The sequence below is a fragment of the Chlamydotis macqueenii genome, chromosome 1, assembly GCF_036417535.1.
Source record: "Chlamydotis macqueenii isolate bChlMac1 chromosome 1, bChlMac1.mat, whole genome shotgun sequence".
NCBI classification, from domain to species: Eukaryota; Metazoa; Chordata; class Aves; order Otidiformes; family Otididae; genus Chlamydotis; species Chlamydotis macqueenii.
This window is the reverse complement of record NC_141556.1, coordinates 97,991,700-98,008,564: the sequence shown is the minus strand read 5'-3', so window position 1 is coordinate 98,008,564 and position 16,865 is coordinate 97,991,700. Positions and strand designations below refer to the sequence as shown.

The following is a 16,865-nucleotide window of genomic DNA, read 5'->3' as shown; positions in this document are numbered from 1 at the left end:
AAATGTGGATGAAACAGAGAAAGCTTCTCAAAAACCCAGATACAAATTGGAAAAAAACAAAGTAAGAACCCTATCATTTTTCACCAGGTGACTGTGAAATGGCTAGGTGAATTGGGCTCACTCTACAACCTTCCTTCAAAATAAAAAAAAAATAAATAAAAAAAAAAAACCAAAAAAACAAGGTATGTGTTATTTTCAGAAATAAAAAGAAACTACAAAGAAACCTACAAGCCATAAATGAGGAAAAAAAAATCTGAATGCCTTCCCATCCAACAGGCTCTTATATTTTAAATGTTCCAGTCTGAAGTACTCCAAGATCTTCCTCAGTCCAACTCACCTGCAACTCATCATGTTTTAAAGTAGCAACATCTCATTACCCACACCAAGCTTCAGACACGCACGCTCTCTCTCTCAGTACAGCATCGGCTAGTCTCACAACTCCCACAGGTTTCTGAGAAGTAGGGAGAAGCACATGCAGTTCTTTGTTCTGAAAAGCTTCTCCATCTCCACGCTTTCACCTCTAGCCAAACCTTCTCTCACACTCCAAAAGAACATCCCTCCCCTTCTCCAAAATAATCTATTACAAAAGCTAGAAGTGGAGGAGAAAGAGCAGACTACAGAAATGATTCCTTTCTACTTGGAACTGGTGTGATGCTACAGAGTTTATCCATTCAGTACAACATTTTGGAGAATAAGTGGAAGAGAAAGAAAATTTGACTTTAACAACTCACTGACGAAACTGGCCTAACCTTTGCCATGAATCTGTAAGAAAATAGTCTAGTCTCTAACAGAAAGCAGGCTAGGAAATGTTATCTGCTCTCCAGTGGTTACTTGCTGACAGGGGCAAATGGTACATTTGGGGAAAATGTTAAACCTGAGGTCTACCAACTCTTCCAGCACTCTTGCAAATTGAAAGCATTTCCAGTGCAACGGCTGATACAAATCAGACCACATACAACTCTGATTAAAAAAATACTGTTGAAATGAAACAGATCCTCCTGTGCACAATCTGTACATGCTCCTCTTCTATATCTTTCAGACTCCTCCTTCCTGCATTCCTTGATCTCTTTGAGGACAGAAGCACAGAACTTGTCACAATGTACTTATCTGGCACTAAATCCCTGTGGATTTCATGAAAGAAGCCATTAAAAGGAAAAAAAAAATATGCCAGGCATATAAAAAGGAGCATAATATGATAGAAGACAGTGTTTCAAAATAGTTCTTTTTCCTGCATGGGTGAAAACTAATTTATTATTTAACACACTGTATGCAATGATGGCTTCTGTATGAGAGATCTCAATGGTTTTGTTTCATATGCATGTGTAAAGCTAATGTTAAAAAGCATTTTATATCAGAGTAAGCAATCCCTCTGCTGTAAGAAAAAAAAAACAAACAAAACAAACAAAAAAAAACCCCCAAAAACACCATAGTTGCACACATGAACTTGCTCCTAAGACAACTCAAGTTTTTTATTAATTTCTAAACTCATTCTCAGACTATTGTAATGTGTTGTCTTAGTGAACAGATGAGGATGCAAAAGAAAACTCTTCATTCTAGAGCACTGTTCCTTCATAAATGCAGTAGAAGAGGAAATAATCATCCAAACCAGAAGAAAAAAATTTCAAGTAAGAAAAAAAAAATTCTGTATAGTCTTCTACATCTATATGACAATAAGAGGATTTTCCTTAGTGGTACAACCCATTCTGCTATTTCCCTCATGACTGTTTTAAAAAAAAACCTTGTAAAATCAGATTTTTCTCCTTAAGTCTTCATAATAATCTTTCTTGTCATTAGTGTTCTCTCTACAGGATATCCTTATGTGGATAAATCCAGTGGACAGAAGTATTCCTCAAAATATTTAATCTTTGTATTGTGTCTTAAGGAGGTTAATGATGTTATAGACACAATAGCTCATTCATCTAAAACACTTGCTTACCTCTTGCTGAACTGGAATCTGACCAGGAAGAATTTAAAAAGGTATGCTATGAGGCATAAAATTGTCAGATTCATCAGGATAAAAACCAGTAGTTCTGAATCCAGAAAAGAAAGGACTAAGGAGAGACCACCAGTATACTTAAATTTGATTGACTGTGTCCCCCTTCATACAGCTCATCAGACAGCTGCTCTTTCCTTGAGTCAATTCTTGCACGTCTTTGCAGCACTAATTCAGCAAAGAGGCCGAGCTTCAAAAGTCTTGGCATGTCTGGGATATTCTATTAATGACTGAAAAATATTTCCACAAAAGCACGTGGACAAAATTAAACGTATTCCAAAAAAATCTGAGTTATCTGCTGCCAGCTGCTCCTGATTTCTGCTTTTGAAGAGAGACAGGAAACCCAGGTTGATAAAAAGAGTTCCAGAGTACGTATTCTCACCATTACGTAAGGCAAAGGTCCTCCAGAAGAAAAGGAATAATCCCTCCCTCTTTTAAAATGCAGTCTAAACTTTTGCATAAATAATTGTTTTGAAACTCTCTGCCAAAACTAATTTTCAGTTATTCCTATTTATTCATGCTTGCTGATCCATTCTTTCTTTCCCTCACTATGTTGTTACTTTCAACCTCATGCTTTAATATGGAGAGCATCAGGCACGACAAATCATTAAGCATCCTTTGCCAAGTATGCCGGATTGCATGTTTTAAAACTACACAAACTAAGGAAGCACTGTATGAACAGAAAGTACTTTGTAAATCTGGATTACATCCAATCAAGTAAATACAATTTTCTCCAGCTTCCTTATAGACAAACGTCAATCCTGAAATAAGTCTTGTGAGCGAAGAGTCACTGGGAGGAAGTCATAACTGTAAATAGCACCGTGGACCTGAGGTTCTATTCCACTTGAAACAACAGCATCATTATTGTACACCTACAGTACAGTAACCTGAATAACTGCTGTGGTAACTACAGGAAGCTGGCCCAGATGGCAGGGAAAAAGAAGACTGGCTCACCTGCTTGCTTGTTTCTGGGGACTGCCCAGCTTGGCTCTTTCCAGAGCAGGCTGCGCTCAAAGTAATTTTGTCAATAGCTGTAAGCAAAACTCTTTCCTGGAAAATGTAAAGCCACATCTGTCATATTGTGTTACACTTAGCAACTCATCAGGGCTGTCTTTGCATAACTGGAACTATCAACTGCTGCTATTCAAATATATAGTTGGTCATCTTTTTTTTTTTGTGGATAAAACCAAACATGTAGTGTATGGTAGTTACAAAAAGAAAGAACGAGACAATTGTAAGCTGTGCTCAAGAGGCATGACCCTGGAGGCAAAGCTAGACCTTCCTCCATACGCTAACATGTTTTCTAGCACAGCTGAAGTAGCTATTCCAGCCAGGACAACTGAGTCCTGCCAGCACTTGTACCTGGCAGAGATGCACCACAGCCAGAACTACACCGAGATCTGCAACAGTGCTGAAAGGCTCAGTCATCTTCTTTTCAAAATGGCAATTGCTCATAGCTCTCATTTCCAAAACTTAAGTAAAACCCTAATTGGCTTCATTCCTTACAAGATGTGTGGTGGCATAGTCACAAAAGCAAAGGAAATGTCTTCAACTCACCACAGGGTGTGCTGCATGATTTATTAGTTCTTCCTCACCATTAGTCCTGCCACGTGTTCAGGTAGGGCTGAGCACAGGACTCAAACGAGATCAGAATGCAGAGTACCAAATAACGTAGAACGTCCCCTTCAAAATCCGTTCCTGATTTACAAGCAAGGTGCTGGGACACAGAGACAGCGTACCGCAGCAAAGAGGACACTGGCACAGCCTGAAACTGAACTCACAGTGCTCCTCTCTTCTGCCTTCAAGTATGATGTCCCGTCGATTCTCTTGCCTCACAAGGGCTAGAAACTATGGCTTTAAAACTGTGCCAAAGTTGGCAAAACTGTATCCTCATCTAAATGAGCTGTGCACAGAGCATTAAAAAAATAAAAATCAAAGAACTGGGTAGAAAGTAGTACAAGAGCTTCCACCTACAGTCTATTTCAAGTACATAACATGGCCCAATAGGCTCTCTCTTTTTAAGAATTTGACAAGTTTTTCAAACAGGTGCATGGGTAAGGACAAAATGCAACCAGGCAGGTTTCCTGTCAAACAGGTGCCGAGATCAGTGGCAAATTCCAGGAGATGCTCAAGTCACTCCAGAGACAAGTGCCATCATGTACAGCACTAACGCCTCACCATCATTTCGTGAGTGACATGAACTCTCCCTCTCAGCTCAACACAACACCATGCAGTGTAATCAGATATCACTCCCTCACCCCGACAGAAATGTAACCACTGTCCAAGCGATGGGACCCAACAGCTTCTTGCCAGGAAGCACCATCAAAACCAAGACCATCGGTGTTATTAGGGATGAAATACTCAGGCAATCAGAAGAAATTGTGACCACTGTGTGGACACTGGGACTTATTCTTGCAAGAAACCACACAAAAAGTACCATTAGCAGGGTGGCAACTACTGGACAAAACCTGAGCCTTAGTTTGTTGAGGAGGTGATAAGCTTCAAATTAGTTCAGCAAAAAGGACCACCTACCACCTCCACCCAAGCACCCTTTTTCTGGGAGGGCTGATCCTGTTCTACTACAAAGCCAAGATGTTGCCTATCTTGCATCAGATCTGCAGGGCTGCAACCTCAAATGCACAGACACACAAATCAAGCTTTTAAAAATACTGTTGTTTCAAGTCAGCCGAACTTTTATTTGTTGACGTGATCAGTGCTATCTGTTTTGCTGGCTGACACTACCTTCTCCAGAACACTTCAGCTGTCACATTATATTTTGCCTGTTCACAGAAGCTTGCCTCCCGTTTCTTCTTTAAACTTTCACTTCTACGCAAAGCTTTCAGACATCTTCCAGAACAACACCCGTGGGCTCTCTTAGAGTTTATTTCTACAAAGATAATTTCAGTATTAACTGAGCTATGGCTTTAAGTATAGAGCACGCACTCACAGCTGGATTTTTTTTGTTTGTTTAAAAAAAAAGGAACACAAAAGAAAAAACAACTGAAATACTGTAACTGATCTGACTAGTTGCATGCTTCATACTGAAAAAAGTGTTTTGACTGAACTTGCCTTTTAAATAACAAAAGTGCTTTTTCTAGGCTGCTTTCCATGTTTCAGTTCAACTGCAAATTTAAACTAGACCTGTCATTTTAATTGCCTGACTGCTACACACTAACGTTCCATCACACGATTGCAAGGAAATTTAAACAACCTATAGATCTTAGAATCATTTCCATTTGTTTCATTTAACTTTGAGGCTACTAGAGAACAAATAAAAGGCAAAAGATCTCTTGAACTTCCGGATACGTTATTTGTCACCACCTACCAACCAAAACTTCTAGCAGCATCCTTTTGGAGAGTATCAGCTTATACCACCCTATCTGCTGTTACCAACTTTAAACATCTTTTTACTAAAAAGCAAGTATGAAACACATTCCACAGACAACTTAAAACTTGACTACAGGCAACACTGGGAGTTGACGCATCACTGAGGCATACACAGCAACAAAGAAAAGCACAGGCAGAAAAGCTTGCGATAATTCAAGCTTAAATTGGATGTGCGCTGTCACTCCACAGGGCAGAGAAGTGGGAGCACCATTCCCCTCCTCAGAGACAGGCTTGATGAGCACCGCCGCAAAGCAGCATTCAGGCTCATGACAGGGCAAGCAGAAATCGAAGACAAAAGGCTCAGAATAAAACAATGCAAGCTGTAAGAAGCAAATTAAATGACAACTGTGAAAGAGCTAAAAACGTGCAGCTTGTCTAAGCAAAAGCAAATAATGCAGAAGACTTCCAGATATTTCCGGAAAGCTTAAAAAAAAAAGAGGGGGAGAGACTAGCTACAGTATTTCCACAAGTGACAGGTTTAAATTATGAGGTAGAGGATGAAATTTAAAAAGGAAACATTACCAGCTGAAAGTCCTGGAAAAACTTCCTAACCTTGAGATATTATTGGCGACGGCACATCCCCCGTGGAGAATGGAACTGCCTGCCCGGAGCGGCCACCAGAGAGGCTGCTGGGGGGAACCAGCGCTCCCTGGGTGAAGTGGGACAGCTTCGTCTTGCATCTTGCAGGCCCTTCCCATTTCTATACTTAAAATCTTATTATAGCGCTATCCTATTTTGCAAATATATGCTTATACATGTATTTGCTGTGTATTTGAGAGCAATTAAGTATCTGACTGTACAAAAGAACTAATTAATTCCTTGGACTTAATCACAGAATGTTCTACAGTCCTAAAATTGTCAGTCAGAAAACAAAATAAACCAACATAATTGCTTCAAATTACATACTTGACAGATGTCTTATATATAATTCTATATAATAATAGATAAAGCCACCTGAAACCACAGCCTTCTCTCATTCTTTTCCTTTGCTGAGAAATTTATTTATTTTTTTTTAATTCAAAATACATAACCTACAATGGAAGGTAGTGGAACAGTTCAATTAATACTGTTCTTTTAAAAAACAGATAACTCAAGTCCAAACCCTATATGGATTTTTTTTTTTATTAATCAAAAATATCTTCACAGTAGGTCAGGTCTTTTAACTTAAGCATATTATATTTTGCTTGTCAAGCATACCTTAGGAAACAAGATTGTTACAGGGAGATGATGGTAACACAACTATTTTTTTTCTTTCATATTTATCAAGTAAATTTACTTACAGATAGTACTTTGTAAAATAACCTCCACTGATACATTAATCATATAAATATATTTTGAAGATCAAGGGGAACAGAGCACACAGCTAGCTAAGATAACTCAGTTACCTTTGTCTTTTCACCAATAACATTTCTCTCCAGCTCAGCTATTTTTCTGTTTAGATGATCCAATATTTCCTTCTCTTTCAGCAGTTCTGTTGTTTCAGATTTCTGTTCCCCATCCAAAAGGGCACATTCCATATCCAACTAGGAATACAAAACATTTTTCAGAAGCAGTCCAGATTAAGAAGAAATCTTGACAGACATTATTTTCTGGGGGAAGGGGAGTGAGTTGGTGATTATTCACAAGAGAGAAACATTTTTAAAAGGGGGGAAAGTAAGTTTTACTGCCACAAAAATAAGTTTAAAAAAAGATCACAAATCTGAGAAAAAGTAAAAGATAAAATACTGCAAAATAAAGTCCAAACCAACATTAGTTTGAAGATTCTTTTTTTCCACAACTCTTTGTTTTCTATCTCTTCTCTGTGCTTTCTCTTGTTATGATACTGTACTGACTCTGTGCCCAGGCTCCGTAGGAAACCCTTCAGGAACAGCTGTTTCTTTCCTGTCGTTGATAACTGGAGCAAGCACAACCCAAATGCCTGGTCAGCTTACCCTGCAACTGTGAGATTCCAGAAGTCAAGAGGGTGCCAACATACCCTACCTACTGTAAAGCCAAGGAGGTTTGAAAGGAAGTTGTCTCACTTCCTTTCTCTTTAAACGGTCACAGGAGATACCCCCATAAAACTTCCAAGTGACACAAGGTATTTAGATCAATTGAGTGACCATAAAACAAGGAAGATTGTTCTAATTCCACTTAGAAGTGTAATGGTTACAGCTGGGAAAGGCTAATCCCAGCATTGTATCCACCTCCCAGCTGGGGGAAAATAACCTTCACAGTAGGAGACTGCCAGGTCCGTGATTCTGTGCCTAATCCTGGAGAAAAAAGCACAGAATATGAAGGCTATGTACATCCATGAGTTCCCTGTGTACTTGCTGAACCCATCAGACATGCTCTGTAAACACACCTAACAAGCAAGACACTTAAAATAAAAAATTATTCCATACCTCTCTCGAGGATTCATCCATCTGGTCATTTAGATCTTTGATCTTCTGCTCAAGTTCTTCCAAGTTATTTAGTATTACTATGCGCTCCTCCTCCAGTTGACCAAGCTCCTGCCCTCTTTGCTCATCACTTGTGCCTTCTGGTATCTGCAGTTGCATGTTACAAGAGGTTCATTAGAAAAAAAAGAGTTAAGCACTGTCTTTCCTTCCCCCTTTCATACTGTGTTCATTTTAGACAAGTATAGTAGTGCTGGTTTTGAATCTGTCACATATTTCATATCTACTATATTGCTATTTCTATATTTAGAAGGTGTACAAGAGAAACAAACATGATACTTTACTTCCAGGCACTGGAAGTAAATACTATACTTAACAGTAAATACTATTCATTCTACAGGAATTATTAAAACCTAACCTTTGAGAACACTTTACATGCTGTGCTATTTATGTTGTAAAAATTTAATTTTTCCCTTAAAAAAATAACACAGATATGTCTACATGTTTTTTTATGTAAATTTCAGCTGTTCATATAATAAAAGCCAGGAGGCAGGATAGGACATTTTTGTAACCAGCCATTAAGATGGCAGTTTCTGTAAAATAAGGACAAAAGTTGGTTCTGTCTTCCGAGTTAGCACTGAGGAAGCAGTACCCGTAATGTTGCTCTTTTCATTGCCGTTTACTTACTAAATAATTGTGTCAAAAATTAAACAACATTATTAAGGAAACACCTGTGATCGTATACTAGCAAAGGGTAGATGAAAGAGAATTGAGTTTCAAATGTATTCACATTTATCTGACCCCAGGGGCTTCCAATCCAATTACTCCGGCAAGGCTGCTCGCTCATTGTCCCCAGTCAGAATTGGAAGTGGGCTGCACGCAAGGCTTCGTGTTAACTGCTGGACCACGTAGCCTTGCTCAAGAGAGGGTCAGCTCAGCTACTGAGTGGCTATTCTGAGAGCAGGCATTTCATCCCAAACAAATCTCATCTCGGTATTTTAAAACAACGAGCTGCGCTTCATTAATGCAGTTGTTTGTTATTGCTTTTCTCAGGGCTTAGCAGAACCACTCTACAATGAATGAATGAATGGTATTCCTTGATTAGCAGTAGTAATCCCAGCAGGAAAGCCTCTTTTTGTCCGGTATCCTGTTCGGATAATGCTGACATAATATCTTCGATTTCAACTTCCTAATAAGGATTTAAAACAGGATCTCTGACTTACACGAAGAAAGCAACAAATGGGAAAGAAATGCAAAAGCACAGTAACTTGTAAGTGAAATGTCTTACTACCTTTTCAACAGGGAAAGACCAAGTAAAGCCCTAACAGCACACTTCTGTTCAACACAATTTCACACCAAAAGATTCAGCAGACAGATTTCTAGAGAGATATCCCTTCATAAGATAAAATGTTTTTCTATCACACCTCTCTCTTCTACATTTCTATTGATTACAAAGATGTATTTAACCTCTGCTTAACTTACTTATAGTTCATGTTAGCCATATAACTGTGCTGAAGCTCACACAGCGTGTAAACAACAGTAAAAAGGAGAGTATTTTGAAGCTGTGAATTTCTTGAGCAGAAACCTGCTTTTGCAGCTTTGCTGGGTCTTATTATGCTCCTGATTCTAACTCTTGAATACAGTTATTTAACAGACTGCCTGTCACCAGGATTCGCTGCGCCGCTGGTCTGGCACACGAGAGCCTAGGCACCCACCCAAGATGACGAAAGGCCCCTGCCCCAGCCCAGAGGAGGCTGCTGCTGCCCTAGCTGAAGGAAATTATTAGGAATGCTGTTAGCTTGTTTTTTTAAAGGACAATTTCCCTTCAGTAATGAAGCAGCAGTGTGAAGTACACAGGAAAGGAGCTGCAGCTTATTAAACGCAGGAGGCTGGCTCCCGCCACGCACCCCATGAGACGCAACAGCTGATTTGACAAGTGGCTCAGATCCAACCCTGGGAATGGAGACAGGACAGTAAATTCGCCTCAGGCAACTCCTCTTCTCCTCCTGTTCTGGTTTGCCCATGAGAAAACATCCTCTTCTTACAAAAGATGGGAGCCTCAGGCTGGGAAAATTCGGCAGAGCTTCCCTTCCCTCCTACATCCCAGCATGGGCCTAAGCAGGGCTCTCCTGAAACCTTCCTTATTTAAGTAGCTATAATTGTTCAAGCAAATCTTTCTCCCTCAGAAAATCTTAAAAAAAATCTTCCTGAACTGTACATCCCTTTGGAAAAAAAAAAAAAAAACAAAAAAAAAAAACCCAGCAACCAAAAAGCAACAAACAACTTCCAGTGTCAATAGCTTTCACAGAAAATGAAACAACAATTTGCTAATAAGCTGTATGAGCTCTGGGGTGAATTCTCATACCTAAGTCATCCTAAATGTGACCCCTGCCAGGACAGACGAGTCTTAGAGGAAGAGTTTGAGCAGTCAAACCTGGGCTGCACTCTTTCCTCCTACAGAGCGTTACCTTTGGTGTGATGCTTAGGTAGGAAGATTCGGTGGCATCCTTCAAGAAGCCAGGAGCAGTGAAAGGTGGAGGCTTCACACTTTCGTTGAAGTGCTCATCAGCTCTCAGCCCTCGAGGGGAGAGGAAAGCTGCAGTGCTGCGACTGTGGCTGCTCAGCTCTGAGAAATCCGAATCACTTGCAGATGATTTTAAGTGGCTTCTGAACCTCGTTTCCAGATTCATCTGGGAGTCTTCAAACACCGAATCCTCATCGGAGAGCTGAAGTTTTTCGAGTTCTTTGTTAATTTTTTGAACATCAGCAACTGTTGTAGCTGCAGCAGGGTCGCTGTCAGATTTGGAGTATTCTGCGCACAGATTGAGGATTGTCTCCAGCCGCTGTCGTTCCTATTTTAAAAAAGGATAATAGCACTAAGCATCATGTGTGAGCTGAAGTAAAGATGAAGTTAAAAAAAGTTTGCTAGGGTTTTTGCAGGTTTTTTGTTTGTTTGTTTTGGGTTTTTTTTGTGTTTTGGTTTTTTTTTTAATAGTGAAGGGTTAAAGTCCTTCCGTTCTGTGTACGTGTCTAGCACTTAGAGAAAAGAAACAGACATACATACATAGATTACACTGCAAGATGAAGAATCAAAGTTCACATGCAACAAAAACTTAAAAAAGGAAAAGCACATTTCACAGAAATGAATAGCTACTTAAATAAGATGTCCTAACACTTATTTATCTTTCCAATGTAGAAAATTTTAATATTAATATTGTTTATTCAGGTTGTTGTAACCATACCCCATTTGTATGTACACAAGTCCAGTGAGGTCACTGCATAAATCACTAATTGTTCCACTTTACACTTATGTTATACTCCTACCAAGCTGCAAAATAGCACACAGATTTTCCATGAACTCACTCATTCCTGACTTTTTCAGACTTTCTGTTTTGTTGATTCCCTTTTTTGGGAGAAAATTAGTCCACATTTTGAAACACGTGGTTTTAGGAGCATTAACAGAAAAATGAGGTATCGCATCTAAAAGACAACAGATGTCAAATGCACAAAAGTGGCGGAATGTTTATTTACCAGTTAACTCAAATTCCCTATGGATTCATACCGACATTTCAAATTTGAGAATTTGAAGAGCTGTGCCAGTTTGACCTGACGTGCTTCAACTTCCTATAAACATTTAATTCCTGAAGGATTTCTAGATCTCTATGATACTTTATTAAAAAGTGTCAGAAAGCTGTATTTGTTTTATTTTACTGTATGCACGGCTTCCCATAACTTCTATTCAGATGAAATTTTTTTACCTTTTCATTTTAAGAGGTAATGCTTTTATGTAATTTCATGTTTCTTTTGCTAAAGAAGAAAAACAATGTAAATTAAAAATTGCTTACCATAAGCCTATTGAAAAGTCTGCTGTAAAAAAAGACCACCGTGAGAGTTCCATGCTTGGCATTAATACCTGCACTATTGACCTCATTTCTGATTTCTAGGAAATCCTTCTTAGTTTTAGCCGTATTTAAAAAGAAAGCCAAAACACCCAAATCCTCAGCCTCCTTCCCCAGGATCCATTGCAGACACACTCATTTTCCAAGCCCTACCTGGCATTACTTTCGCAAACAGGATTTGCGACAGTCCTAACGCTCCCTCTGCCCAACAGCAAGCGATGACAAGCATCAAGCAAAGCAGTTCGGGCAACGCATTGCCTGCCCTTTCCCTGCAGCAAGCCATTGGAGTTTTATGAAAATGTAATGCCGGTTTGCAAGCACCCAGCTCTCTATACAGCTACCCAGAAATTACACGGTCGTACGCGTAACACATTCACATCCCCCCGCATCACCCGCGGTTAAGAGCTGCACTTCTGAGCTGGAGAACCCATTTGAACCCATCCATTTCCAAGCACTACCCAACCGAGAGAGCGCCGCAAGACAGAAATTTTGCCTTCAGGTAGCTTATCCCGAGCTTCCCACTGCAGGTTTCCTCTGAAGTCTGCTGTAACTGGCACCGGCAGGGATGAGCCGCTGAAATAACGGAGTCTGAGGCAGCTGCGGGGCAATTGCAAGTTTGTATTTTCCATGAAATGGGTCCAGCAGATTCTGCAGACATCCTTCAACCCCAAACGATCGACATAATTATAACTCCCCAAAGCTTTGTTCCCTCCAGGCAACCACTGCCAGACCCTAAGCCTCTTCCCTTACCCCTCCAACACCGCTATCCTCCCTCTTACTAAGTCTTTTGGCCACGCAACCCAATTCCTAAAGCGCTGTGCAAGTGCTGGCTGGGATCGCCGTTAATTATGCAGCTCTCCTCGTTGTGACGGCACCGGGCCTGGCCCCTTCATACAGTCGTCGTAATGGTTATAGATGGGAAACACGGCATCGGGACACAAAGTCCTGTCCCTCCCTGCAACAACAGGCTGTATCAGGTTATCCTGTGCCAAGCCTCCATCCCTTCAATAATATTAGGAAACGGCAAATTTCAAAGGGCAGTCGCTGCTCATCCCAGCCTAAGTGCTCAAGCAAGGGGCTCTCACTGCAAACCTGCCCTTGGCTAAGCAGTCAGAAAAAAAAAAAAAGGGATTATTTTTTTCCCCAAGTCTCAGATGCTCAAGAAAGCTTAAAAATTGCAGGAAAACCTCTGCCAGTCTTCAAAAAATTCCTGATGAGCTTTCAGACACATTACAGAAATACTGATACCTCTCACTTCTATTTTGACATGGGCCCACAGGCTTACAGACAGGAAGCTCTGTGGCTATTTTATACGCTCTATTCTCATCGTTTCATCTAAGCCAACTCATTCCAGCTCCAGCACACCTGCATTTAACTGCTTCCAGTATAAATTTCTGAGTCAAGCAGCGAGCTAGGAAAGCACCCCTGCAATGAAAAGTACAAAAGCAGTAGCGCATGGAAAAATCCAGTCAATCATTTTGCAAGAAATACCACACAAATTATTTGTGATGCTCAACTCAGCAGAGGGGGAAGAAAAAAAAAAAAAAAAAGGTAGGTCAAAAGAAGGAAACTGGTTTAAAATTGCCTCTGGTGGGAGGGAGGGGTGTTGAATCAAGCCTTGTAAGCCTTTCAGTGTATTTCCCCATAAAACGTCCTTCCTAACAGACTAAAATATCTCCTTTTATTTCCAGTGGATCTCTTACCTGCTACGAAAAGGGGTTCACAGGTCTTGTGCACTTTCTGCCAGAGCAGTTTCACCACTCCTGTCTTTGATGAAGCTACACACCACCTATGATGGCTGCAAATTTAGATGCTGAAGGAGAAGGGTGGGAGATAAGGGGATAACAACTCTCCTCTGTTATTGATTAACAATGACATTAAGAGATATCCCTGGCACACTGTAAAGAAAAATACTACAAAACAGCAGAGATAAATACCTCCCACTTTTTTAACAGCAACCATGTCAGTGATGCCTGGATTTGTTCATCTGCTGCACGTCACGTATATGAATTTTACAAATGTGTAGAGGTGATGCTATATCTAGATATCAAGGCAAGACTTGGTTAATCAGCTGTGGCAAGCAGGAAGCTTTTTAGATAAGTGCCATTAGCAACTGGATAACTCCAGGTTTCATTAAAAATACATGTGCAGTCTATCCTTTGTGACCAACGCTAACAAGAATTATTGCTAGTCCATGCAGCCAGGGCTCTGTTTGCCTGAAGAAGAGGCTGATGCTCTTTTCAGCGACCAAAGAACAGAACTTTTCCACTGTCGCTCTTCAAAAACTCACGGGCAGGCAAACAACCAGCTTCACAGAAAAAGCTTGGAGCAGAGGTTAGACAAAAAGGATGGCAGGGGGTAAGAGGCAGAGAGACCAGGGAAGAGAGCAGCAGAAACTCCTCAAACTTTCTTTCTTACAAATACATTCAGTAACCCACAGACAAGAGGCAGGAGAAAGGTTTCTCTTTCCTTCCTGCATTTCTAAAGAGCGGGTGATTTCACACCTGTCAGACAGAATCATAGAACCACGTAACTGTTTGGGTTGGAAGGGACCTTTAAAGGCCATCTAGTTCGACCCCCCAGCAAGGAACAGGGACATCTCCAACCAGATCAGGTTGCTCAGAACCCCATACAACCTGGCCTTGAATGTTTCCACAGATGGGCACAGATACTGAGAAGCTTATTTCAAAGCTAGACTTTAACTGGGTCTGAGTACAGCTTGCCAACTGTTCTTCCCCTTCCCTCCAGTCTAGACCAGTTTCTCACTCCAGTCTCATTTATTTTTCTCGGCTTCAGTCCTTGTTTTGCTATAGTTAGTATTTCGGCTCTGAGGTTACCACTAGCAGCACAGAATTCGGATAAAGCGCCGGTATTTCACATCCATCTCTCCCATGCGATGCGCAGGCAGCCCTTCACACCGAGGCACTGGCACGGAGAAGCGCTGCAGAGAGACCATCTCAGCTCAGAGCAGAGGACCAGGTGCAGGGACAAGGCTGGCACACCTGGTCCTTTCCTTCCCAGTACAGGCACAGAAGAAACAGACCAGTAAAAGCAGGAGAGAACAGTGGCACAGCATAGAGCCAGCTTCCAGGGAGGAACTGAGCAGACAACTCTCTGAGCAGAATTAGCTCCTCTGTATCTGCAGGCACGTATTCAGCTCCTGAGGAAATGCCATCAGCTTCCAAAATAACAGCATTGTTCAGAGCAGTGCCCTTTTGCCCCTATAGTACCTATACAGACGCTCCTCTACATATCATGCTGATGGCAGGAGCCTGAAGACTAGAGCTCCTGTGCACTACTTAAGTTCTGTAAAAGAGAACAGATCTCCTGAAATTTATTTCTTCCTGGCCCATACTGTTCATCTGCATGAAACACAGCTGCAAAAAATTAAGTACATGTAATCCACACTTTGGATTATTAAAGATCCCCCAGAAATGTTTTGGAATACCACTAAAACTGAATGTTCCTGAAAATTTACCGAGTTGTCAGTATTAATTATATGCTGCAGGGTTTTTTTTAATCCTATTACACGGCACTTGTTCTTTCAGTAAACTAAATTGATGTTAAGTTGCTATTCTGTAACACTATAGAGACTGTCAAATACTAGCAGTGGGAAAAATTATCTTAATCTATCCTTTGTCTACTTGGCTGGGGTTTCTGTAAGAGGTAAGTCACACTTACGTACAGCTTGGGTACTTTATGTTTAAAGGATCTATAAAAAGACACAGTGCCAAAATAAATTTATAAAACGTGTAGATGAGATTTTTCCAAGCTGTATGGGAGGTTTATATAAGCTCTACTAACCATAATTTTTAAGCACTACCACCTTGAAAATTCCAAAATATTTTCATTTCATTTCCCCTCACACGAGCACATCTGACTAAATTGTAATGCATCAATGTAAACCAGGCACAGGGATATTCGGTACTAATTCCTACTTGCCGAATAAGCTTAATAAAATTCAATGTTCTTCTGGGTGTGAAAAAGTGGACTGGTGGAATAAGCTCCTCAAATTTTATTATTGCTTGTTCAGGCATTGGTCATAGAAGCTGAAATGTCTCCCAGCACAATTCCTGCATCTAGTAAAACTTCACTAGCAAGCACATGTTCACAGATCCATACGGACAGCTGGGCTATGGAAAGGGTCAGGCAGACACTGCACCGGTAATTTTTAAGTACCTATCACCATCTAGAGGAAACACCTTGTACTGCCTAAAAGCCAGCAGCAGAAAATCAAGCCCAGGGCTATTCAAATGAGTGAATATCAAACAAAACAGATGGCCTTCCTATCTGTCAGACTACTTTGCCCATGCTGTTGCACTCCCGACCTCCCCAGAGGCTGAAGAGAAAGACTGCCTTTCAGTTCCAGCAGCTACCACAGCTGGGCTTTTATCTCAGATAGGAAAAAGAGTGAGATTTCCTCTTTAAAATAAATAAATAAATAAAAAATTCAGTAGCTAACTGAATATCATTGAATATTCATAGATCACAGTGCTATTTTTTTTCCCTTGTTTATAAGGCTCCTGGGCCAGCTTCAGCAACAGCTCGCTTGTGCAAAATTCATATAAACATCCCTACACCAAGATGCGATGTCCTGTCTGCTGGCCTGGAGAGGAAGCAGCAGCAGACTGTGACCCACCAGCCTGCTCGCTGCCTGTGCCAGGTCCGGGACCAACCCTGTGCCATCCCACCACAGCCCACCGGTCCCCAGCACTCAGCAGTCAAGCTGGAGGGATGGCAGCAACGGGAATTCCGCTTCCTCCCTGCTCCTCATGTCACAGAGGAACAGGCTGGTCAAACAGAAGCGGCACCAGTCTTCAGCTGGTTTGGGAGAAACAAGCCATAAAATGCAAATTAAAAGAAAGAGAGAGGGAGGAACACCAGATCCTACACAAGCACACACATGCCATGCAGTATGTGCCAGCAGGACAGCTACAGCGGCAGCGCTGGCGCAAAGATGCTCTCCACTTCGTATCTGGGCCACAGAGCAGTCTAATCCTCTGAAAAGGAGACCCATGTTTCTGATGAAGTTCTCTGAGTAGTCCTACATTTTCCTTCTCTCTACCTGGCTTCAAAAACACAGCATGCAACAGCCTAATACTTGTGCATAGAGGGACTACGCTTCCCCTGCCTTTTACCTACCAGCTTCTCAATGTGGACTTCTACTCAGCACAGTTTTGCTGCCCTTGGGCACTTGTTTGGTTGGGT

The 16,865-nt window shown here is 41.1% G+C and overlaps 1 protein-coding gene across 8 annotated transcripts in view; it reads right to left on the bottom strand.

Annotated features, from left to right (window-relative positions):
• The window catches only part of PHLDB2 (pleckstrin homology like domain family B member 2), a 65,652-nt gene that overhangs the window by 32,535 nt on the left and 16,252 nt on the right, over positions 1 to 16,865 (bottom strand). For all 8 annotated transcript variants that reach the window (XM_086762793.1, XM_086762821.1, XM_086762815.1 and 5 more), the window contains exons 4-6: positions 10,227 to 10,610; positions 7,765 to 7,908; positions 6,766 to 6,903 (exon numbers count right to left, since the gene is read on the bottom strand). In XM_086762793.1, coding sequence (XP_086618919.1) covers positions 6,766 to 6,903; positions 7,765 to 7,908; positions 10,227 to 10,610 — 666 coding nt within the window. The remainder of the gene's footprint in view (positions 1 to 6,765; positions 6,904 to 7,764; positions 7,909 to 10,226; positions 10,611 to 16,865) is intronic.